The sequence below is a fragment of the Ornithorhynchus anatinus genome, chromosome 2 (assembly GCF_004115215.2).
Source record: "Ornithorhynchus anatinus isolate Pmale09 chromosome 2, mOrnAna1.pri.v4, whole genome shotgun sequence".
Classification (NCBI taxonomy): Eukaryota; Metazoa; Chordata; class Mammalia; order Monotremata; family Ornithorhynchidae; genus Ornithorhynchus; species Ornithorhynchus anatinus.
Genome location: NC_041729.1, coordinates 119,343,660 through 119,369,575, shown reverse-complemented (window position 1 = coordinate 119,369,575; position 25,916 = coordinate 119,343,660). Strand labels below are relative to the sequence as shown.

General features: G+C 41.7%; 1 protein-coding gene across 3 annotated transcripts in view; it reads left to right on the top strand.

Annotated features, from left to right (window-relative positions):
• Positions 1 to 25,916, top strand: part of DIAPH3 (diaphanous related formin 3) — a 314,905-nt gene that overhangs the window by 214,081 nt on the left and 74,908 nt on the right. The window contains exons 26-28 of one of the 3 annotated variants that reach the window (XM_029057147.2): positions 12,495 to 12,590; positions 13,070 to 13,129; positions 21,907 to 22,006. In XM_029057147.2, coding sequence (XP_028912980.1) covers positions 12,495 to 12,590; positions 13,070 to 13,129; positions 21,907 to 21,947 — 197 coding nt within the window. In that variant the 3' untranslated portion in view covers positions 21,948 to 22,006. Of the gene's footprint in view, positions 1 to 12,494; positions 12,591 to 13,069; positions 13,150 to 21,906; positions 22,007 to 25,916 lie in introns of those variants that run through there. The other 2 variants (XM_029057148.2, XM_039911199.1) reach the window with 2 other exon arrangements.

The window sequence follows — 25,916 nt, the reverse complement described above, 5'->3', positions numbered from 1 at the left end:
CCCAAAGCCTTATTGAAGGTCACCTCCTCCAAGAAGGCTTCCCAGACTAAGCCCTCCCCCACCTTCCCACTCCCTTTGCTCTTCTCCCCTCCCAGTCCCAAAGCACTTATGTATGTACATAAGTAATAATTACATGCCTGTAATTTATTTATTTGTATTGATGTCTGTCTCCTCCCCTCTATGCCATAAGCTTGTTTTGGGCAGGGAATGTGTCAGCTTATTGTTGTATTGTATTTTCCCAAGCACTTAGTACAGTGATATGCACACAGTAAGTGTTCAATAAATATGACTGAAAGAATGAATGTAGTGAAAAGAGCATGGGTCTTTAAGTCAGAAGACCTGGGGTTCTAATCCCAGCTCCACCATTTGCCTGCTGGGTGATCTTGTGGAACTCACCTAACTTCTCTTTGCTTGTTTCCTCATCTGTAAAATGGGGATTCAATGCCTGTTCTCCCTCCTATTTAGATTGTGAGCCCCATATGGGCTAGAGACTGTGTCCTACCTGAATAACTTGCATCTTTCCCAGCATTAGAGCAATGCTTGACACATAGTAAGGTCTTAACAAATATTATTATCATTATTATTAATAATAATATTATTAGTATTATTGAGGCTTTCAAAAAACAGCAAATTCAAACTCTTCCCCCATTCCCATTCACAGTTTGGGTCAGGAACCTTTTGATCTCACGAAGGTTATCTGTGAGTCTCTCCCTCTCTCTCTCCTTCTCCCACACTTACATCCTTAGTCTGAACACTATACTGTTTCTGTACCCCCAAATTAAGGAATACTGTTGAAGAGAGAGAAAAATTATATTAAGATTTGTGCAGTCCTGTTACTGCAATACAAAAAACATTGTACTAATCATTCTGAAGGATTTCAAAGATATGGAAGACATGGAATATACTCCATGTAAAAATTCCAAAAAATTCCAAAAAAACATTATTTAGGGAGAGTCAAAGTCAATAACTTTTTAGAAATAGTGCAAAATATTTTCTTCTAGTTTGTGACCTATCTGTACAATTGAATATCAAGTTTCACAGGTAATGAATTTTAAAAATGAGGGAACAGTGTGATATTGAAAGCTTCAGCAATTGAAGACATCCATATTCAGAACAATGAAGCCAGCAGCAGCTCTGCAGTATTTCCTACATTATTTTGCAAAAGAAACTTGAACATCTTGGATTTGACCAATATTTTGTATATGAGGACTTGCTTACATCTATGGCCATTCAGTCCTGTTTGCTCTCTCCTGAAGCCGATATGAATTTTGGATATCTCAAATTCAGGCTTTTTGTTTTATCTTTGTATCTTACAATTAGCTGATCCTTTGAAGAACACTTTTAAAATACAAAATGAATAAAGATTTAAACATTCTGGCTGCTCAATTGCATGCAGGCATTAGCTATGGTAACACTTTTTTAAATATGGTAGACCTTTTATTTGTGACACACCAATTGGAATTATATCCATTTTGCTGCATATTTGATTTCCTCATCTGGATGGACATTTTCAATATGTGTGGAAAGTAGGAACAGCAGAAAGCTTTAAAACAGAACACATTGACCTTTGGTATTTTATATAGGGACAACTTCATTTTCCCTCACAATTGCCCAATCTACTCTCAAGTCTTAAAAACGAGTAGTCTGTTCAATAATCATTCCATACCTTAAATATGTCACCTTCAGTTTACTATAAAACTAGTAAAACTCCTTTTAATGCATTCATTTACCAATGAATAGTATTTAGGTACTTACTCTGTGTAGGGTACTATGATATCTGTGGGAGGGAGTAAAAGAAATTTAGTAGACAGGATCCCTGTCCTCAATCTAGTGGTGCAAAGATACATTAAAATAAATCACAGATAGGAGAAACAACTAAGAGTAAAAATATGTATGCACATGCTATGAATCAGTGGTGGGGTGAATAAACAAAGTGCTTAGGGCTCGTGGACTCATGAGCACAGCTGACAGTACAGAGAGGGACTGGGGTGGGGAAATGAGGCTAGTCCGGGGAGGCTTCCTGGAGATGTATTTTAATAGGGTTTTGAAGATGGACAGACTAGTGATCTAGCATATGCATGAGCAAAGAGTTGATGGTAAGCAAAGTGAACGAGGCATGAATGTAGATTGGTATTGGAGAAGCCAAATGTACCGGCTAGGTTATGGTGGGAGAGGACCGAGGAGAAGTAGTGGGGAGAAAGATAAATTGAGTGCCCCTAAAAGCTATGAGGAGCATTGCTGCTTGGTATGGAGATGGTGTGGCAATCATTTGAGGTTTGCGAAGAGGGAGACATGCACAGAACAATGTCGAAAAATATGGGCATTGTAGTGAAACATGGACTGGAAGCAGGGAAGTCAATGAAGAGCTGATTCAGTAGTAGAAATACGTTATGGCACATAATTGGACCAATATGGTGACAGTTTGGATAGAAAGGGAGGGTGGATTCTGGATATATTACGAAGGTGGAACCGAGATGACTTGGTGCCTGAATGACTATGCGGATGAAAGAGTAGAAACAAGGATAATCCTAAAGTTGTGGGTTTATGAAACAGGGAGGATGGAAAAGTGAGGAGTGTGGTGGAAATGAGTGTGAAGAGAGGATGAGAGTTCAGTTTAGAGACATGAGTCTGATGTGTAACGAGTTTGAGATCTAAGTAGTGATATCTGAAGGCAGAAGGGAAAGAGTGAGATCAGAGCTGTTCAGATAAATTTAGGAGTCATCTGCATAGCGATGGTAGTTGTAGAAACTCCCAAGGAAGTGGATGTAAATTGGGAATAGAATGGGATACAGAACTGTGCTTTGGAGGACCCCTCCTAGGGATTGAGAGCAGAGGAGAAACCAGCAAAAGAGACCAGGGAAAGTTTGGCAAGAGAGGTAAGAGAAGACTCTACTTGTTTTGTTTTGCTGTCTGTCTCCCCTTTTAGACTGTGAGCCTGTTGTTGGGCAGGGATTGTCTCTATCTGTTGCCAAATTGTATATTCCAAGCACTTAGTACAGTGCTCTGCATATAGTAAGTGCTCAATAAATACGATTGAATGAATGAATGAATGAGAAGAACCACGGGGAAAGGGTAAGTGAACCAAGGTTTCTAGGAGAAGAGGAGAAGCAACATGGTGTAATGTAAAGGACAGAGGCCTGGGAGTCAGAGAATCTGGGTTCTAATCCTGGCTTCATCACTGGTGTGCTATGTGACCTAGGGCGAGTCACAACGTGGCGTAGTGGATAGAACATGGGCCTGGGAGTCAGAAGGTCATGAATTCTAATTCTGGCTCCGTCACTTATCTGCTATGTGACCTTGGGCAAATCACTTTACTTTTCTATGCCTCAGTTATCTCATCTCTAAAATTGAGATTGAGACTGTGAGCCCCACGTGGGAAAGAGACTGTGTCCAACCTGATTTGCTTTTGTCTACCCCAGTGATTGGCACATAGTAAGTGCCTAACAAATACCATAATCATTAATTATTACTATTGTTGTTACTATTATTATTCTCAGTGCCTTATTTTCATTTGTGAAAGGCTAAATGTGGTAGCATTTTGGACTGAGAGGAAGGGGTGGATTTTGGCAATGTTGTGAAAGTAGAACTGACAGGATTTAGTGATGAATGGTATATATGCGTTAAATGATAGAGAGGAATCAAGGATAATACAAAGGTTATGGGCTTGTAAGACAGAAAGGTTGGTGGTGCTATTTTCAGTTATGGGAAAAGTCAGCGGGAGGTCAGGATGTGGGAAGATAAGGCGTTTGTACATGTTAAGCTTGAGATAATGGGAGGATATCCAAGAAGAGATGTTTTAAAGGCAGGAGGAAATGAGAGAATGCATAGAGGGATAATAATAATAATGTTGGTATTTGTTAAGTATTTACTATGTGCTGAGCACTGTTCTAAGCACTGGGGTAGATACAGGGTAATCAGGTTGTCCCGAATGAGGTTCACAGTCTGAATCCCCATTTCACAGATTAGATAACTGAGGCACAGAGAAGTGAAGTGACTTGCCCAAAGTCACACAGCTGGCATGGGGCGGAGCTGGGATTAGAACCCACGACCTATGACTCACAAGGCCGGGGCTCTTGCCACTGAGCTGCGCTGCATCCCGCCAGGGATAGAGATAAGGGCTGGAGATATAGATTTGGGAGGTATCATCCACATAGAGGGGGTAGTTGAAGCCAATAGAATAGAAGGGGACCTGAAAATGAACATTCAGGGACAACCCCCCCCCCACCTACAGTACGTGGGTGGGAGGCAGAGGAGAAGCCCATGAAAGAGATTGAGAATGAGTGCCCAGAGAGATTGGAGAAACGAGAGAGGACAATGACAGTGAAGCCAAGGTTGGATAATGTTTCCAGGAGAAGGGGATGGTCAACCATGTCGAAGGTAGCTGAGAGGTCGACGAGGATTAGGCCTCTTCTACTTCCTACCACTCCTGTTCAAACTCCTTGAACGATTTGGTTATTGCCACTGCCTCCATTTCTTCTCTAACTCATTCCATGACTATGTGAACAAGCTTCCAACCCCTCTACCTTTGTCTGTAACTTGTTTAAATGCCTGTTTCCCCGTGAAGGCAGGATTGTGTATATCAACTGTATTATACTGTACTCTCCCAAGTGCTCAATAAACTGTTTAAACCGATTGAAACTGCTCTCTGCAGACATCAATGACCTTCAAATCTAATGGACTCTACTCCATCCTAATCCTCTTGTCAGTGATTCTTGTTAAGCTCTTACTGTGTTTGTATCAAGCATTATTCTAAGTGCTGGGCTAGATGCAACATAATCTAGTCCTTGTCCCACATAGGTCTCAACAATCTAAGAAGGAGGGAGCAGGGTTTCACACCACCATCCTTCCTGTCTCACAAGCCCATGACCTTTGTATTATCCTTGACTCCTCTCTCTTGTTCCAAACACATTCAAGACATCACTAAATCCTGTCAGTTCTACCTGTGTTATGTTGTACTCTACCAAGCACGTAGTAAATTACTTTGCATATAATAAGTGCTCAGTAAATATGATTAAATGAATGAATGATACCAGCATTTATGAACATCCATCCTGGAAAGGTATTCTTAATATTCTTAGGTTTCTTTGTGCTCATATTCTTGTCTATGACATTATGGTTGGTGGTGTTTGAATATATTGTATAAACCTTGGTGTTCGTAAAGTGCTTATTATATGTCAAGAACTGTGCTAAATTCTGGGGTAATACAAGATAATCAGGGTGGACAGTCATCCCACCTAGAGAGCTAGATCTACATCTAGATAGATAGAAAAGCAGTACAGCCTAGTGGAGAGATCCAAGACCTGAGAGTTCGAGGACCTGGGTTCTAATCTTGGCTCTGTCATTTGCCTAATATATGACCTTGGGCAAGTCACTTCACATCTCTGCCTCAGTTCTCTCATCTGCAAAATGGGATTCAATATATTTTCTATTCAATATCTGTTCTCCTTTCTATTTTAGACTATGAGCCCCATGTGGGACCTGATTATCTGTAGCTACTTTAGGTCTTAGTACAGTGCTTGATACATAATAAGTGCTTAGTAAATACAATTATTATTACTATTATTAGTGATATATATGTTTCAATTACATGTCAATGAATTAATTAGGGAAGCAGTGTGGCTGATTGGAAGGAGCCCTGGCTTGGGAATCAGAGGTCATGGGTTCGAATCCCTGCTCTGCCACTTGGCAGCTGTGTGACTGTGGGCAAGTCATTTAACTTCTCTATGCCTCACTTACCTCACCTGTAAAGTGGAGATGAAGACTGTGAGCCTCACGTGGGTCAACCTGATTACCCTTTATCTACCCCAGTGCTTAGAACAGTGCTCTGCACATAGTAAGTGCTTAACAAATACCAACATAATTATCATTATTATTAATGTTGGTGTATGTTGGAAATTGTATTATAACCAACTCAGGCACAAAAATCATAATTTTCAGATTGGGGCATGATGTAATTTGAAAGCACCATTCATTCTTATTCAGTTTTACGAAACATAACAGTTTGAATAGTCTTTCATTCATTCAATTGTATTAATTGAGTGCTTACTGTGTGCAGAGCACTGTACTAAGCACTTGGCAGAGTATAATACAACAATAAACAGACACATTTCTTGCCCCCAATGAGCTTACAGTCTAGACAGGGGGAGACAGACATCAATACAAATAAATTAATTAGAGCTATGTACATATGATGCCGAATTGTACTTTTTAAGCACTTAGTACAGTGTTTTGCACAGTAAGTGCTCAATAAATGTGATTGAATGAATGAATGAAGTGCTGTGGGACTGCGAGGAGGGGAAGAAAAAAAGGAGCAAATCAGGGCCATGCAGAAGGGAGTGGGAGATTAAGAAAGGAGGAACTTACTTTGGGACGACCTCTTGGAGGAGATGTACTGTCAATAGGGATTTTAAGTGGGGAAGAGTAATTGTCAGATATGAGGAGGGAGCACATTCCAGGCTAGGGGCAGGACGTGGGCTAGGGGTTGGTGGTGAGATAGGTGAGATCGAGACACAATGATAAGGTTAGCATTAGAGGAGTGTAGTGTGTGGGCTGGGGTATAGAAGGAGAGTAGCGGTGACAGAAGATGCAAGGTGGTAGAGTGCTTTAAAGCTAATGTTAAGGAGTTTTGTTTGATGTGGAGGTGTATGTACCACTGGAATTTTTTTGAAGCGGGGTGTTCAGAACATTTCTGTAGAAAAATGATCAGGGCAGCAGAGAGAAGTATGGACTGGAGTGGGGAGAGACAGGAGGCAGGATGGTCAGCAAGGAGGCTGATGTAGTAATCCAGGCGGGATGGGATGAGGGATTGTATTAATGTGGTAGCAGTTTGGATGGACAGGAATGGGTGGATTTTAGCGATGTGGTGAAGGTTGAACTGACAGGTTTTGGAGACAGATTGACTGTGTGGGTTGAATGAGAGAGAGGAGTCAAGTATAACACCAAGGTTATGGGCTTGTGAGACAGGAAGAATGTCTTCCTTATCCTCCTTTATTTGCTTTAAGACATTTCCTTTGAATGAGAGAATACTTAATGGCATTTTCTTCTCCATAAAGCAAACCTTTTCATTTCTTTCTGCAGTCATGCAGAAGATGTGTGTTGAAATTACATTATGCTGGCATGCAAGAAACATGCAGGGAAAAAATAGTGTTTCTCCGTGCCTTTAAACTATATTGCTCTAAGTTACTTACAGTATCACAAAAGGTCTTACCAAATAATTCATTCAATTCATTCATTCAATAGTATTTATTGAGTGCTTACTGTGTGCAGAGCACTGTACTAAGCGCTTGGGATGAACAAGTCAGCAACAGATAAAGACAGTCCCTGCCGTTTGACGGGCTTACAGTCTAATCGGGGGAGACGGACAGACAAGAACAATGGCAATAAACAGCGTCAAGGGGAAGAACACCTCGTAAAAACAATGGCAACTAAATAGAATCAAGGCGATGTACAATTCATTAACAAAATAAATAGGGTAACGAAAATATATACAGTTGAGCGGACGAGTACAGTGCTGTGGGGATGGGAAGGGAGAGGTGGAGGAGCAGAGGGAAAAGGGGAAAATGAGGCTTTAGCTGCGGAGAGGTAAAGGGGGGATGGCAGAGGGAGTAGAGGGGGAAGAGGAGCTCAGTCTGGGAACGCCTCTTGGAGGAGGTGATTTTTAAGTAGGGTTTTGAAGAGGGAAAGAGAATCAGTTTGGCGGAGGTGAGGAGGGAGGGCGTTCCAGGACCACGGGAGGACGTGACCCAGGGGTCGACGGCGGGATAGGCGAGACCGAGGGACTGTGAGGAGGTGGGCGGCGGAGGAGCGGAGCGTGCGGGGTGGGCGGTAGAAAGAGAGAAGGGAGGAGAGGTAGGAAGGGGCAAGGTGATGGAGAGCCTTGAAGCCTAGAGTGAGGACTTTTTGTTTGGAGCGGAGGTCGATAGGCAACCACTGGAGTTGTTTAAGAAGGGGAGTGACATGCCCAGATCGTTTCTGCAGGAAGATGAGCCGGGCAGCGGAGTGAAGAATAGACCGGAGCGGGGCGAGAGAGGAGGAAAGGGAGGTCAGAGAGAAGGCCGACACAGTAGTCTAGCTGGGATATAACGAGAGCCCGTAATAGTAAGGTAGCCGTTTGGGTGGAGAGGAAAGGGCGGATCTTGGCGATATTGTAGAGGTGAAACCGGCAGGTCTTGGTAACGGATAGGATGTGTGGGGTGAACGAGAGGGACGAGTCAAGGATGACACCGAGATTGCGGGCCTGAGAGACGGGAAGGACGGTCCTGCCATCCACGGTGATAGAGAAGTCTGGGAGAGGACCGGGTTTGGGAGGGAAGATGAGGAGCTCAGTCTTGCTCATGTTGAGTTTTAGGTGGCGGGCCGACATCCAGGTGGAGACGTCCTGGAGGCAGGAGGAGATGCGAGCCTGAAGGGAGGGGGAGAGGACAGGGGCGGAGATGTAGATCTGCGTGTCATCTGCGTAGAGATGGTAGTCAAAGCCGTGAGAGCGGATGAGTTCACCGAGGGAGTGAGTGTAAATGGAGAACAGAAGAGGGCCAAGAACTGACCCTTGAGGAACTCCAACAGTTAAAGGATGGGAGGGGGAGGAGGCTCCAGCAAAGGAGACCGAGAATGACCGGCCAGAGAGGTAAGAGGAGAACCAGGAGAGGACAGAGTCCGTGAAGCCAAGGTGAGATAAGGTATGGAGGAGGAGGGGATGGTCGACAGTGTCAAAGGCAGCAGAGAGGTCAAGGAGGATTAGAATGGAGTAGGAGCCATTGGATTTGGCAAGAAGGAGGTCATGGGTGCCCTTAGAGAGTGCAGTCTCGGTAGAGTGGAGGGGACGGAAGCCAGATTGGAGGGGGTCTAGGAGAGAATGGGAGTTAAGGAATTCTAAGCATCGATTGTAGACGACTCGTTCTAGGATTTTGGAAAGGAAAGGGTAGTAGGGAGATAGGGCGATAACTGGAGGGGGAAGTGGGGTCAAGAGCGGGTTTTTTTAGGATGGGGGAGACGTGGGCATGTTTGAAGGCAGAGGGGAAGGAGCCCTTGGAGATTGAGTGGTTACAAATAGAAGTTAAGGAAGGTAGGAGGGCAGGGGCGATGGTTTTAAGAAGGTGAGAGGGAATGGGGTCCGAGGCGCAGGTGGAGGGGGTGGCACTTGCGCGGAGCATTTTGTAGCATTTATTAAGCACTTAACATGTGCCAAGCACTGTATTAAGTGTTGGAGAAGATAAAAGATAATCAGGTTGGACACAGTCCCTTTCCCCACCAGGCTCACAGTCTAAGAAAGGTGGATTAGGATTTAATCCCCATTTTACTGATAGTAAACTAAAGCTCAGAGAAGTTAAGTGACACAGCAGCAAATGGCGAAACTGGGATCAAATGGCCATATTATCAAATACATTCCAACAGATAGATATTAATAATAGATATTAACAGTACTTCAGGATTATGCACTTTTGTATATGGAATAGGTGTAAATTTTATTTTTTGGGTACTGATATATAACTGTAATGTTTAGTGTGACTGTATATCATGCTAAGTGTAAAATTTTCCCCAGGTTTAAGAGTTTAGGCAAAAAACTACTTTACTTTGGGAAACCATAATTTTTTTAAAAAAACTCTTGGATGACTAGGAATATCATCATCCCTAGATAGGCTCTGGTCAGAGCTTCAGAAAATAAGGGATGTCAATCTCTTAAAATACATTGTATTCTTTTAATTCTGTAGATGCAAGGTTCTGCGAATTTCATAATGCTGCTACTAAAGGAGTAGTGTTTATTGAGAGCCCACTCAGTGCAATGCTCCATAATAAGTACTTAAGAAGTACAGGCAAGCAAAGTAACATAATTCCTGCTCTTGAGGAGTTTACATTCTAAGGGGGAAGAGACAAGAACCAAAAGTATTTGCAAGCAGTGTAATCAATCAATTATGATTATTGAGTGCTTACTGTGTGCAGAGCACTGTACTAAGCACTTGGGAGAGTAAAATATAATAGTTGGTAGACATGTTCCCTGCCCACAACAGTATATCCAAATACATAATAGAATGCACAGTCAAAAAGCATACCTGTTAAGTGCTGAAGATGTTTTGTTCCTTGCTGGGGAATTTTCCTGTTTGCATCCCATGAATTGTCAAAGATATGTAACATATGTAATATGCAACAATGGTCTAATTGAAGTCTCAGAAGCAAATGTGGGCCTTAATTTATTTTGGGAGAAATTCCTTTAATTTGCTTACCGTTTTTTGTTTCCCAATGGGTAAAATCAATTCACCTTATCTGTAATTGTGTGCCATTGCAGTAATCTTTTATGAGATATTAATTTTTCCTTTGTCAGATGACAGATGTTACCTATGTCAAACCGCTAGACCCATCAGTAAAGGTTTGTACGAAAGTGTAATCTATGAGGCTTTAATCTATAGATCTGTAATCTATAAAACAAAAACATTTTATATTATACACCTGGTCATTCATTCATTCATTCAATAGTATTTATTGAGCGCTTACTATGTGCAGAGCACTGTACTAAGCGCTTGGGATGAACAAGTCGGCAACAGATAGAGACAGTCCCTGCCGTTTGACGGGCTTACAGTCTAATCGGGGGAGACGGACAGACAAGAACAATGGCACTAAACAGCGTCAAGGGGAAGAACATCTCGTAAAAACAATGGCAACTAAATAGAATCAAGGCGATGTACAATTCATTAACAAAATAAATAGGGTAACGAAAATATATACAGTTGAGCGGACGGGTACAGTGCTGTGGGGATGGGAAGGGAGAGGTGGAGGAGCAGAGGGAAAAGGGGAAAATGAGGCTTTAGCTGCGGAGAGGTAAAGGGGGGATGGCAGAGGGAGTAGAGGGGGAAGAGGAGCTCAGTCTGGGAAGGCCTCTTGGAGGAGGTGATTTTTAAGTAAGGTTTTGAAGAGGGAAAGAGAATCAGTTTGGCGGAGGTGAGGAGGGAGGGCGTTCCAGGACCGCGGGAGGACGTGACCCAGGGGTCGACGGCGGGATAGGCGAGACCGAGGGACGGCGAGGAGGTGGGCGGCAGAGGAGCGGAGCGTGCGGGGTGGGCGGTAGAAAGAGAGAAGGGAGGAGAGGTAGGAAGGGGCAAGGTGATGGAGAGCCTTGAAGCCTAGAGTGAGGAGTTTTTGTTTGGAGCGGAGGTCGATAGGCAACCACTGGAGTTGTTTAAGAAGGGGAGTGACATGCCCAGATCGTTTCTGCAGGAAGATGAGCCGGGCAGCGGAGTGAAGAATAGACCGGAGCGGGGCGAGAGAGGAGGAAGGGAGGTCAGAGAGAAGGCTGACACAGTAGTCTAGCCGGGATATAACAAGAGCCCGTAATAGTAAGGTAGCCGTTTGGGTGGAGAGGAAAGGGCGGATCTTGGCGATATTGTAGAGGTGAAACCGGCAGGTCTTGGTAACGGATAGGATGTGTGGGGTGAACGAGAGGGACGAGTCAAGGATGACACCGAGATTGCGGGCCTGCGGGACGGGAAGGATGGTCGTGCCATCCACGGTGATGGAGAAGTCTGGGAGCGGACCGGGCTTGGGAGGGAAGATGAGGAGCTCAGTCTTGCTCATGTTGAGTTTTAGGTGGCGGGCAGACATCCAGGTGGAGACGTCCCGGAGGCAGGAGGAGATGCGAGCCTGAAGGGAGGGGGAGAGGACAGGGGCGGAGATGTAGATCTGCGTGTCATCTGCGTAGAGATGGTAGTCAAAGCCGTGAGAGCGAATGAGTTCACCGAGGGAGTGAGTGTAAATGGAGAACAGAAGAGGGCCAAGAACTGACCCTTGAGGAACTCCAACAGTTAAAGGATGGGAGGGGGAGGAGGCTCCAGCGTAGGAGACCGAGAATGATCGGCCAGAGAGGTAAGAGGAGAACCAGGAGAGGACAGAGTCCGTGAAGCCAAGGTGAGATAAGGTACGGAGGAGGAGGGGATGGTCGACAGTGTCAAAGGCAGCAGAGAGGTCAAGGAGGATCAGAATGGAGTAGGAGCCATTGGATTTGGCAAGAAGGAGGTCATGGGTGACCTTAGAGAGAGCAGTCTCGGTAGAGTGGAGGGGACGGAAGCCAGATTGGAGGGGGTCTAGGAGAGAATGGGAGTTAAGGAATTCTAGGCATATCGATTTTAGAGCAGAAAGGGAATACCCTGAAAGTAATAAATTCCTCAAGGGAAATGTAATTATGCTAACCAGAGACAAGTAAGATATGATTGGAACTGTATTCCATTTACCAAGTATTGACTGTCTCTGTCTAAAAAGGATGTTCTGAAGTCAATCTATTGAACTTGGGTCCTCATTTCTAAACACTACAAAATTGAGACAAATTTCATTTAAAAAGAGCAGAGTTCTGACCGAATTAGAGGCCTGTTCACAGTATGAAATTGCTGCTTTAGTCATGGTGTTTTGGTTTCTTTTCCAATCACTACCTACCTCCCTAGCCCCTGTGTTTGCTTTGACATTGCTATGGTAACCCTGAGGCTTGATGGAATTCCTACAATCTCTTTCCACAGAGGGTGATGAAACAGGCGTGATGGACAGCCTGCTTGAGGCATTGCAGTCAGGTGCTGCTTTCCGAGACCGAAGAAAGAGGACGCCAAGGCCTAAAGGTGAACATTATACTTGCTTCTTGTGGCTTTCTAGGATATTAGGGCAAAGAAAAATTTTCTTTTTTTCCCCACATCTTTTAAAAGCATACATCATGAATGCAGTGCTGTGGGCTACAAAGGCTCAAAAGTGCCAAGTTTGCTTAATCCTTTTCTTGCTGTGACAAATATCAGAAAGATGCTCTTTCCAGTTGACTGATGTCACTACCACTTTGAAAATCATTGCACTAAATTATTTTATATAGCCTGATTAATTTGACAAGACTCATCTTAGAACCATATGCACATTTTCCTCTGTGGGGTTTATGATATTATTAAATAGGAAGTGAATGTCATAGCATTCTCCATTGAGTCAAGTCACTATTACTGAATGATGATGACTTTAGAAAGCACCCAACCTAAAAGGGGAGTAGGAAGAATCCAAAATACTTTACTTTTAAAGGTTATTGGATTATTATATTTGTTTTATTCTTACTTTACAGACATACGACAAAGTCTCAGCCCAAACTCACAGAGGCCTGTTCTGAAAACTTGTAATCATGGTAATAAACTCCCTCTATAATTTTTTTTGTTTTAATCTAAATATAGTCTGTTGATCTATGATTTCAGAACGCCACTGTAATATTCTTGCAATATTATTAAACTACAATAGTAAAAATTGGTAGATTTGCTACTAGCATATCATTTTTCTATAAATATGTAGGAAGTCCTTGGACTTACAAAGCAAAACAGAAGTCAGAATCAGTTTTCTTGTGTTGGTAAGTCAGTGGCATTTATTGAGTGCTTACTGTGTGCAGAGCCCTTTACTAAGCACTTGGGTGAGTATAATACAACAATGTAACTGATACATTCTCTGTTCACAGCAAGCTTACAATCTATCATTCATAGTTGGGTTATTGGTTCTCCATGTATATATACCATTTTCAATCACAATTACTCACAATTGTCTTTTCATTCAGCTATAGAAAAGTGATATTAGCTACATTATTGTATTTATATTGAATGAATCTGATGAATCAATCAGTGGCCTTTCTTGAGTGTTTTCTTAGTCCAGAGCTCCGTACTAAAGCACTTAGGAGAACTCAGTATATGAGAGATGTTAGAAGCAATCCCTGCCTTCAAGGAGTTTACAGTCTAGAGGGGAAGACAGACAGGTCCACAATAGGGCAGCTGATTTACTTTCACTGGAAATAAAATGGACATATTGACCCTGTATTGTGACTCCTTGGTGAGTCCTTCCCCCCTTTAACTCCCTCTCCCCCTATTTTTTCTGCACTTCTTTACCCTTCTCTATCCCTTCAATCCTTGCCCCAGTAGAGTTTTTAAAACTGTTTCCCTGTTTTTCAATGATTTCTGTGCACTGTCTACCTCTACTACCTGCATCCCTGGTGCCAATACCATAAAGGAAGCAAGTGTTGTAAAGTCAAAATTGATATGCCATAAAGATGAAACAGAATGTATTTTTAGAACTCTGGTTGTCTCAACTCAAAATATTTGAAGTGGAACCTTGCCTTTACTCATTTTTATTCTAGTATATTGTATGCTTACATTAGTTCTTAAGATGATTTCCTGGGATATCTTGTATCAATTTCTGAGTTTCTGAAAAATAAGTTTGTTTTACTCAGAAGCAGTACCTGATGAATACTGTTCAGAGTTCATTCTCATGTTCTATAGATGTATAATTATATAATCTTAAGTTTAAAAATAATGGGTTTTTTAAAATATTGTTTAAAATACTAAATTACAGATTTGTTTTTCTTTTTCCTTGTGATTTGCTGGCATTCTAAGTAACAATTCAACAAGTAACTCAGTAGAATTGTGAATAAGGGTTTACGTTAATGTGAAAAGGTGTAAATTGAGTTTACCGAGACACAGTATAGCTAAGATTAAAAATCACAGTGTATTTGGACTAAACCACTTCTTTTATTCGCCTTCCTTAAGGACAGTTTTCAAATATTCTTTCTCTTTTCCCTTTTTACAGCATTTAGCAGTCAACCACCATCTGGAAATTGTCTTCAAGACAATTTGATTCCCAACAAAGGGAACTCATATCTGCAGGCTAGCTGTCAAGTTTCTAATTAGCTCATGAGCATCCTCTAAGTAGCAGTATATCTATCTAGAATTCCAGTATAAACTTTTCATAATGGAAAAGATGCATTTAATATTCATCATCATCAGTGGTATTTATTGAGTGCTTACTGTATACAGAACACTGTGGTAAGTGCTTGAGAGAGAACACTACAACAGAGTTGGTGGACACGTTCCCTTCGCACAAAGTTGAACTTTTTGGAGTAGGTAGTTGTGAAAGCAGGACAGAGTCATTGTGAATTGTTCATCGCTAATAGCAGCAAGAATAATGTTAAATTATTCCAGTCTTAGTCACTGCAAAAAAATCTTGGGGACACTTGTATCTGCTACTGCCAAACCTCCACTCCATGTTATTGATCACCGAAAAGTAAATCACTAAAAAGTAAATGCTTTCATTCTAAATGTCACATTCGATCTATGTCTTTAGGATTATTTTTTTGGAAGGATTTCCTCCCCACCATAAAAGAAGTCTTTATATTTGATGTTCTAGTCAGCCAATTAGTCCATCATACTGACTATATGCGGAGCACTGTACTAAATGCTTGGGAGAGTACAGTAAAACAGCATAATAGACTCATTCCCTGTCCACAACAAGCTGTCTACAGGGGGAGACAGACATTAATATAAGTAAATGAAATTACACATATATACGTAAGTGCTGTGGGGTTTGGAGGGGGGATGAATAAAAAGAGCAAGTCAAGATGATGCAGAAGGGAGGGCTCAGTCAGAGAAGGCCTCTTGGAGGAGAAGGGTTTGAAGGAGGGGAGAGTAACTGTCTGTCGAATATGAAGAGTGAGGGTGTTCCAGGACAGAGGCAGGATGTGGGCAAGAGGTGGGCAGTGAAATAGATGAGAATGAGGTACAGTGAGCATTAGAAGAGCGAAGTGTGCAAACTAAGTGTAGTAGATTAGGGAAGTGAGGTAGGAGGGGGAAAGGTAATTGAGTACTTTAAAGCCAATAGTAAGGAGTTTCTTTTTGATGTAGGGGTGGACAGGTGAGAGCTCACCTCCTCCAAGAGGCCTTCCCAGACTGAGCTTCCCCTTTTCCCTCTGCTCCCCACTTCACCTCCCCTCAGCTAAGCTCCCTTTTCCCCCCTTTCCCTCTGCTCCTCCTCTTCTCCCTTCCCCTCTCCTCAGCACTGTGCTTGTCTGCTCATTTGTATATATTTTTATTACCCTATTTATTTTGTTAATGAGATGTACATCCCCTTGATTCTATTTATTGCTATTGTTTTTGTCTGTCTCCCCCAATTAGACTGTTAGCCTGTCAATGGGCAGGGATTGTCTCTATCTGTTGCCCAATTATACATTCCAAGCGCTTAGTACAGTGCTGTGCACATAGTAAGCACTCAAATTACTGAATGAACCACTGGAGGTTCTTGAAGAGTGGGGAAAGTGGTTTGAATGTTTTTGTAGAAAAATGATCCAGGCAGCAGAATGAAGAGACAGGAGGCAGGAATGTCAGCAAGGTGGAAGATACAATAGTCAAGGCAGGATAAGGTAAATGCATGGACTAAGGTGGTAGCAGCTTGGATGGAGAGAAAAGTGATGTTGTGAAGGTCAAACTAACAGGACTTAGTAATAAATTGAATATTTGAGTTGAATGAGAAAGAGAAGTCATGATCACACTAAGTTTACAGGTTTGTGAAACAGGAAGGATGGGTGTCTGTAGTGATGGGAAAGTCAGGAGAAGGACAGGGTTTGGGTGATAAGATAAGGAATTCTGTTTAAGACATGTTAAGTTTGAGGTGAAGGCGGGATAGCCAAATAGAGGTGTCTTGAAGACATGAGCAAATATGAGACTGCAGAGGGGTAGAGGGATCAGGGCTGGAGATGTAGATTTGGGAATCATCTGCATAGAGGTGGTAGTCGAAATCTTGTGAGCAAATTCATTCATTCAATAGTATTTATTGAGCGCTTACTATGTGCAGAGCACTGTACTAAGCACTGGGAATGTACAAATCGGTAACAGATAGAGACAGTCCCTGCCCTTCGATGGGCTTACAGTCTAATCGGGGGAGACAGACAAGAACAATAGCAATAAATAGAATCAAGATGTGCATAGGCACTACGGATTTGGAGTGAGCGGATACCTAAGTTCTTTGAAGGGGCATACTCAAGGGGCTGTCTGAAGTGTCAAGCAGCATGAGAACGTGAATCAAACGTGGTCAAGCAGTAGTTTTTAATAATGATGATGGTATTTAAGCGCTTACTATGTGCCAAGCATTGTCCTAAGCACTGGGAGACATACAAGGTTATCAGGTTGTCCCATGTGGGACTCAAGTCTTAATCCCCATTTTGCAGATGTGCTAACTGAGGCACGGAAAAGCCCGGTGACTTGCCCAGGGTCACACGGCTGACAAGTGGCAGAGTAGGGATTAGAACCCACACCCTCTGATTCCCAAGCCCGTGGTCTTTCCACTAAGCCACGCTGCTTCACTTTTTAGTGAGTGCTTACTATGTTGAGAGTGAATTCACCACAGGGAATGGTGTAGATGGAGAATAGAAGGGGACCCAGAACTGAACCATGAGGGACCCCCACAGTTAGGGGATGAGAGACAGAGGAGGAACCTGTGAAAGAGACTGAGAATAGTGACCAAAGAGATAGGAGGAGAACCAAGAGAGGACAATGTCAGTGATTGGATAATTTTCCAGGAGAAAGGGGTGGTCAACCGTGTCCAAGACAGCTGAGAGATGGAGGAGGATTAGAATGGAGTACAGGCTGTTTGGATTTGGCATGAAGATCATTGGTGATCTTCGAGAGGGCAGTTTCTGTGGAGTAAAGGGGACGGAAACCAAAGGGGATGGAGTCAAGGAAAGAATTTGAGGATAGGAACTTGAAACAGTGAGTATAGACAACTTGCACAAGAAGGTTGGAAAGCAATGATAGGAGGGAAATGGGGCAATAAGTGGAGGGAGCTTTGGGCTCAGGTAGGGTTTTTTTGGGGAATAAGGAAGACATGGACATGTTTGAAAGCAGTGGGGAAGAAGCCACTGGAGCGTGAACAATTCTATATGATACTCCCTACAGGATATTGTCCAACTTTTTTTAAAATCTAGAAAATAATAGAACTCAATCTACTCAAATGACTATTACTCAAATGACTGATTAACTTATTTTACTGCATGCCATTTGTTTTTAGAAAGTTTTGAGAATTTTACTGCCATGACATGATAAATGTACAACTTTAGAACATTACAGTTTATATGGGAAAGATTTTTAAATTTTCACCTTAACTGTGATTTTGCTTTTGCCTGGAAGAAGTACAAAGATTGATTATGATTTTTATTTATTGACCTTGTGCTGACTACTGTGTCAAGACATGGGAAAATCAATCAGTGGTATTTATTGAGCACTTACTGTGTGATGAGCTCTTGGGAGGGTACAGTACAATAGCATGATAGACATATTCCTTGCCCATAAGGTGCTTATAGTCTAAAGGGAAAGAAAGATATAAATATAAATAAATTACAGCTGTGGGGCTGTGGGTGGGTACAAACCAAGTGCTTAAAGGGTACAAATGTAAATGCATAAGTCACACAGAAGGTATGAGGAATAGGGGAAAAGCAGCTTGGCTCAGTGGAAAGTGCCCGGGCTTGGGAGTCAGAGGCCATGGGTTTGAATCCCGGATCCACTGCTTGCTAGCTATGTGACTTTGGGCAAGTCACTTAACTTCTCTGTGCCTCAGTTACCTCATCTGTAAAATGGGGATTAAGACTGTGAGCCCCATGTGGTACAACCTGATCACCTTGTATCCCCACAGCGCTTAGAACAGTGCTTTGCACATAGTAAGCGCTTAACAAATACCACCATTATTATTATTATTAGTTCTGTGTCCCCGCCATCTAATATGTAAGATTGCTGTGGGCAGGAAATGTATCTTTTATGGGAAGCAGCGTGGCTCGGTGGAAAGAGCCGGGCTTGGGAGTCAGAGGTCATGGGTTCGAATCCGGGCACTGCCACTTGTCAGCTGTGTGACTGTGGGCAAGTCACTTAACTTCTCTGTGCCTCAGTAACATCATCCATAAAATGGGGATGAAGACTGGGAGCCCCACGCGGGACAACCTGATTACCCTCTGTCTATCCCAGCTCTTATAACAGTGCTCTGCACATAGTAAGCACTTAACAAATACCAACATTATTATTATTATTATTAAGGCTTAATTGGTGAAGGCCTTTTAGAGGAGATATGATTTTAATAAGGCTTTGAAGTCTGTTATATTTAGAGGGGGAGGGAGTTTCAGGTCACAAGTGAGTACATGGACAAGGAGTTGGCAATGAGAAAGATGAGATTGAGGTATGAAGAGTAGGTTGATTTAGTTAGATTTTCTTAGACTTTATGGCCCAAACAAACTCTCTAACTTTTTTCTCATCATATTGGTATTATGCCTACTCTTTTATGCTCTCCCAAGTGCTCCATTCAGTGCTCACAGTCTGCTCTGAATAAGTACTATTTATTAATAAAAATCTATGTATTTGTGTATGTCACTTAGTGTTGAAAGACTCTATGTTAAACATTGAAATGTATATCATAATGATGGCATTTAAGTGCTTACTATGTGCCAAGCACTGTACAAATCACTGAGGTAAATACCTGACAAGCAGATCGGACACAGTTCCTGTTGCACATGGGGCTCCCTGCCTAAGAGTGAGGGAGAAAAGGTATATTCCCCTATTTTACAGATGAGGTAACTGAAGCACAGAGAAATTAAGTGACTTGTCTATGCTCATCCAGCAGGCAAGTGTTGTAGCTAGGATTACAACCCAGGTTCTGCAAAACAGTAAAATTTTGAATCTGAACTTTTATGATGATGCAGAGATGTAATGTTTGATGATGGAGAGATGTAATGTTTTTCAACCTTATCATCACTGAATTTTTTAGTCATTTGTTTGTAAAAACACAGTTTATTTCCTTTTTCTCTTTTCTTCAAGTTATTCCTTCTTTACCTCAGTTCAAAAAATAGCTTTGGCTTTAGTAATCAGACCATTCAATAGCTCAAAGATTTGATGCCTCAGTTGAAATCATAACACATTGAAAGTCAGGTGGTCCAAGTCAAAAGCATAGATATAATTGGTAGCAACAAATTATACAAAAATTGAATGAATGATTGGAATACATGCTTCCAATTTTTCTGTGATGTGTTTTCACTGCACATTTTGACTAGAATGTGGTTGAGTTGCAGAACATCCTGCTGGCAGCGTGAGCCTATTTAGGATTGGTGTCTTATATTGTCAAAGAAACTGGACAGGGCAGGTGAATCTACAGTGCGAGTTTCCTTAGCACAGGTTTTTCTAAGGACCCTCACACTAGAGGAAAACTAAATGAAAGTTGGTATGAACATAAATGCTGAGTGGCTAAGTGAATGACCTATTCAATTAGGGGAAGATTAGACACTACTTCCTGGAGAAGAATTTTGTCAAAGAAGGGTTTTAAAAGTTGGAAGGGATGTGGTTTAGGCAACTTTCTGAGGGAGTTAGTTCTGTGCAGTGGGAAGTGTAGTTGGTTGGACAGGGGAGTCGTTAGCGAAATGCATTTAGGAGGTTTGCTTGACAGGAACAGCATGTTAGGATAAGAGTTGAGATCAAGTTGAAGACAGTGGAAAAGTACAAACGAAACTTTCTGGAGAGCCTTGAATCAATGGTAAGAAATTTGTGTTTGTGGAGAAAAATGTGTCACTTCACTACTCAAAAGCTTCCAATTGCTTTTGGAAGTTTTTGAGTACGGAAGTGACACATTTTTATTTTTGAAGGGCATTTTAGAAAGATAATCTAGATGTTGAAATGCAGAAAGGACTGAGTAGTTGAGTGGCTGAAGACAGGAACTACAGTGGAGTGAAGGAGTGAATCTAGGACCTCTTAAAGAAGAAAAGCATCAGGATTTAGAAACAGACTAAATGTGGGTAGTTATATCTGAGAGGAGTCCAAGATGACACTAAAGATTTTTAAAGAAGAAAAAAATGAAGGTAAGTTTTCCATTTCTTAGCACTGGTGTGTATTAGGAGAAATAATCATTTTGTGGTATGTAAATGGCAATTAACTGATCAGACTTACAATTTCCTATTAACAGGGAAACCTCTTTAGGTTAATTAATATGAAAAACTGCAATCCCACTATGTCTAGAAAATAGGAAAAATTAAATAACTTTCTATTGATAACTGATTGTATGGTTGAAAAAGAAGAACTTTAGAGGCCTTCAGAGGGGCATATGCAGCTATTTTATTAAATGGGTCCTCATTCTGTTACAACAATATAAGGGTTAAAATATCCTGCCATTTTAGTTTTATTTAAAATTTTATAATTGGGTCTTAAATTAGATGTGTATATTGTTCTTATTACCTCACTAAATGAGGTATGAAAATGCCTAGTATGAAAAGCATATGCAAACAAAATACCAGCATATTAATAAATACTTTCATTGTATTTGAATGGAGTCTTTTCATTTCAGAGAAGTGCAACATTAAATTGATGTATTATCAGATAATTCTAGTATCACCATCAATTATATTTATTGAACACTTACTGTTTAAAGGGGCCCATACTAAGTGGTTTGGAAAATACAATATTACAAAATTGGTAGACATGTTCCTGGCTCACAAGGAATGTAGAGGGGAAGACAGGTGATAAAGAAAGAAATAGAGATGCAGTGGGGCCTAGTGGATAGAGTACAGGCCTGGGAGTCAGAAGGACCTGGGTTCTAATTCCAACTCTGCAACTTATCGACTGTGTGACCTTGAGCAAGTCACTTCACTTCTCTGTGCCTCAATTACCTGATCTGTAAACTAGGGATTAAGACTGTAAGCCCCATGTGGGACATGGACTGTGTCCAACCTGATTTCTTTGTATCTACCCCAGCACTTAGAATGGTGCCTGGCACATAGTAAGTGCTTAACAAATACCATAAAAGAATAATGAAGGTAAAATACATTCATTCATTCAATCGTATTTATTTAGCTCTTAAAGTGTGCATAGTACTATACTAAGCACTTGGAAAGTACAATTTGGCAATAGAGACAATCCCCCCCCCCAAACAAGCTCACAATCTAAAATAATATTGAATTTTGATGCACACTTTATTTTTTAATGGTATTTGTTAAGTGCTTACTATGTGCCAGGCACTGTACTAAACACTGGGGTAGATACAAGCTAATTGGATCCAGATCCTCAAACTCCCAGACCCATACTTTTTGCACTAGACCATGCCTTAGCTGAGACATTTCTGTAATCCTTTCAGATCTTTCATTAGCTCATGCTTTCATCCTGTGGTGTAATTAAGTTGGGCTTCTGAGAAACCAGAAAGAATGTTTTATTATGGATTGCCATTTCATTATCAGGTAAGAGACCCAATTTTGTAATTGTACTGTAGATGGTAGTCTTCCCCTGCCCCTAAGAGAAAGAAGGAAGATATAAGTATCCTTTTAATTCAGTGTGATATATCACCAGGCAACAGCTTAAAAAAAAGTAACATTCTTAAATGCTCTCTTGTGAATGGAGCAGTAAGGGATTTCCAGGGACCTCTCACAGGACAGAGAAACTGCTGCAATCCAGAGATTTGGGGATCGCTTTGGCACTTTCTGCCTTTAGTAATAGCTTCCTGAATGATCAGTCTCCAAACTTGCATCACCACTGTATCTACTCTGTCTCTATTTTCCAATCTCTGCCTGAAACTTGGGCACAGCTAGTCACTCTCCACTGAGTTAACCAAGTTTCTGTTTATTTAACTTCAGCATATTGCCATGAAGTCAGATCATTATTTTCTATTTTTCTGAGACAAAACCTCTGATTACCAAAGCAGCTGTTTGTCACCATCTTCTCCTTACTCTGACAAAATACGTGTATTTTTAATTAAGTAGACTGAATTTTAGATGACTCATAATTCAAGTTTAGTTTATGCCACCCCTGGAATGACAATGTATACCCTGCATGCTAGTGTTTTAGACTTCACATCATTGGGCAGTGATTGTCTCTATCTGTTGCCAAATTGTACATTCTAAGCATTTAGTTCAGTGCTCTGTACATAGTAAGCGGTCAATAAATACTATTGCATGAATAGTGCTGGATACATTCTTTGTTTACATCTTTTGTGTGACTTGCTACTTTCCTGAACAGCACTGCCCTTCTCATTTCCTTATTCAGTCAATTATATATAATGAGTGCTTACTGTATGCATAGTACTGAAATAAGTGCTCGTTAAAGTACAATATAATGGTCACATTCCCTGCCCACAACAAGGTTTAGAGTCTAGAGGTTCCCAGACTAGACAGACATGAATATAAATAAATAAAATTATGGATATGTACATAAGTGCTGTGGACCTGGGAAGGGGGATGAATAAAGAGGAGAAAGTCAAGACAATGCAGAAGGGAGTGGGAGAAGAGGAAGGAGGGCTTAATCAGGGAAGGCCTCTGAAGGAGATGTGCTCTGAAGGAAGAGAGAGTAATTGTTGAGTAAGAAGAGCGAGGGAGTTCTAGGCTAGAGGCAGGATGTGGGTGAGGTCGGCGCTGAGATAAATGAAATTGAGGTAGAATAAAGAGGTTAGCATTAGAGGAGCCAAGTTTGTGGGCTGGGTTATAGGAGAGTAGTGAGTTGAGGTAGGAGGGGACAAGGTGATGAAGTGTTTTAAAGCTAATGGAAAGGAGTTTCTGTTTGATGCAGAGATGGATAGGCAACCACTATAATGTTCTTGAGGAGTGGGGAAATATGGCCTGAACATTTTTGTAGAAAAATGATCCAGGCAGCAGAATGAAGTGTTCATTCATTAATTCATTCATTCAATAGTATTTATTGAGCGCTTACTATGTGCAGAGCACTGTACTAAGCGCTTGGGATGAACAAGTCGGCAACAGATAGAGACAGTCCCTGCCGTTTGACGGGCTTACAGTCTAATCGGGGGAGACGGACAGACAAGAACAATGGCAATAAACAGCGTCAAGGGGAAGAACATCTCGTAAAAACAATGGCAACTAAATAGAATCGAGGCGATGTACAATTCATTAACAAAATAAATAGGGTAACGAAAATATATACAGTTGAGCGGACGAGTACAGTGCTGTGGGGATGGGAAGGGAGAGGTGGAGGAGCAGAGGGAAAAGGGGAAAATGAGGCTTTAGCTGTGGAGAGGTAAAGGGGGGATGGCAGAGGGAGTAGAGGGGGAAGAGGAGCTCAGTCTGGGAACGCCTCTTGGAGGAGGTGATTTTTAAGTAGGGTTTTGAAGAGGGAAAGAGAATCAGTTTGGCGGAGGTGAGGAGGGAGGGCGTTCCAGGACCGCGGGAGGACGTGACCCAGGGGTCGACGGCGGGATAGGCGAGACCGAGGGACGGTGAGGAGGTGGGCGGCAGAGGAGCGGAGCGTGCGGGGTGGGTGGTAGAAAGAGAGAAGGGAGGAGAGGTAGGAAGGGGCAAGGTGATGGAGAGCCTTGAAGCCTAGAGTGAGGAGTTTTTGTTTGGAGCCGAGGTCGATAGGCAACCACTGGAGTTGTTTAAGAAGGGGAGTGACATGCCCAGATCATTTCTGCAGGAAGATGAGCCGGGCAGCGGAGTGAAGAATAGACCGGAGCGGGGCGAGAGAGGAGGAAGGGAGGTCAGAGAGAAGGCTGACACAGTAGTCACAGTAGTGTGGTCTGGAGTGGGGAGAGACAGGAGGCAGAGAGGAAAGGAGGCTGATAAAGTAATCAAGGCAGGGTAGGATAAGTGCTTTGATTCACCTAACTCTTTACTAGCAAAAAAACACGTATTTCTCTGATCTTGTGAGGAAAACAATCTTACTCTGACAGGCAACAAGGAACAGGTCACAACATAGGGGTTGGTTCCGGCATGAAGCTGTTCCTCTTCTTTGTGACTACTTTTTCATTTCCAAACTGGCCATATTTACCAAATGGTAATTTTGAGGGTCCCATTAAGCAGTACCGATCACTGCTTTGGTCCTGTCTCTTTGGGTGGAGTAGCTGAAGTTGTAGCAGCAATCAATACATCATATTTATTGAGTACTTACTGTGTGCAGAGCACTGAACTAAATGCTTGGTAGAGTACAATGTAACATATTTGGTAGGTGTGTTTCTTGCCCACAAGGACATAGCCTAGAGGAGGAATTTATGAAAATCTGTCAGTGAGTTTATGAAAATCTGAAGCTGAAAAGGTGTCCATTTTGCCACTCCTGCAGAAGACAGGCCCACACATTCTCCCAGTGAGTTGTTCCCTGAGAGGCTGTGAGGAACTATAATATAAAAACTTGAAATGAACATACATAATTGGAGAGGACACTGATTCACATCTTCAGTCACTTCACTTTAGTAGTGGTCGATCGATGGGGGGAAATGATGGCTAACAGACAAGCCAGGCTCACAGCAATTAGGAAATGGAACAGAGGTTTGGGGAATATTGTGTTACTAAAATGGAACCGTAACATGGACCCAGGTACTAGCCCAAGCAAATGCATTTGTAAGGTGAGAATACCTATAAACATGTGCAGAAAAATGATTATCCATTGCTCACTGGCCTTTCAGTAATAAAAAATATGCATAATACTTCACATATATAGCATATATTATGCAATATGAATATACATAAATATAAAGATGTATATGAATAATGTTTCATTGTGGAGAATATGCTTGAAAACGCTGTTTATTACAGCAGCTATTGAGTTAACAGTAAATGCACAACTCTGGTGAAAAACAGTATGTGAATAATGGCTTGGCATCAAGTAATACATATTTGATTTAGGCAGATTGAGCAATATGCTTGCTAAGAGTGTCAAATACTTTTAAAAAGTTTATGAATACAACAGCAGCAATATATAATAATTATGCAAAATATGTAAATTACAAGACTCAACAAACATTGGCTTATTCACTAGTCAAAACAAAAATTGCACTTTCCAGGTGTCCTCTTCCTAGTCCTATATGTGCTATATTTGGTTTATTTGCCTTTTGAGGAGTTTTATTAGGTTGATATGAAATCTCAGTAAATGTCCGCCCATGCTGCTTTTTGCAAATTACTCAGGAGTACTCAGGGACTTGATTATTCACTTGTCACTGAAGAGTAGGGAAGTCTGTATTTCTTAAGCCTAGAATATAAATATAATCATAGAGCTAGAAGTGCTCTTAAGAAAGATGATCTTAGTAAAGACAGCTTCCTTGTGTTAATGGAGCTTTACTTAAATGGGACAATGTAAGTATGTAAATGTATTTTTTCCAGTTGTTAAAATTATTCACCAAATACTTTTTGGAAACGTGCTAAATATCTA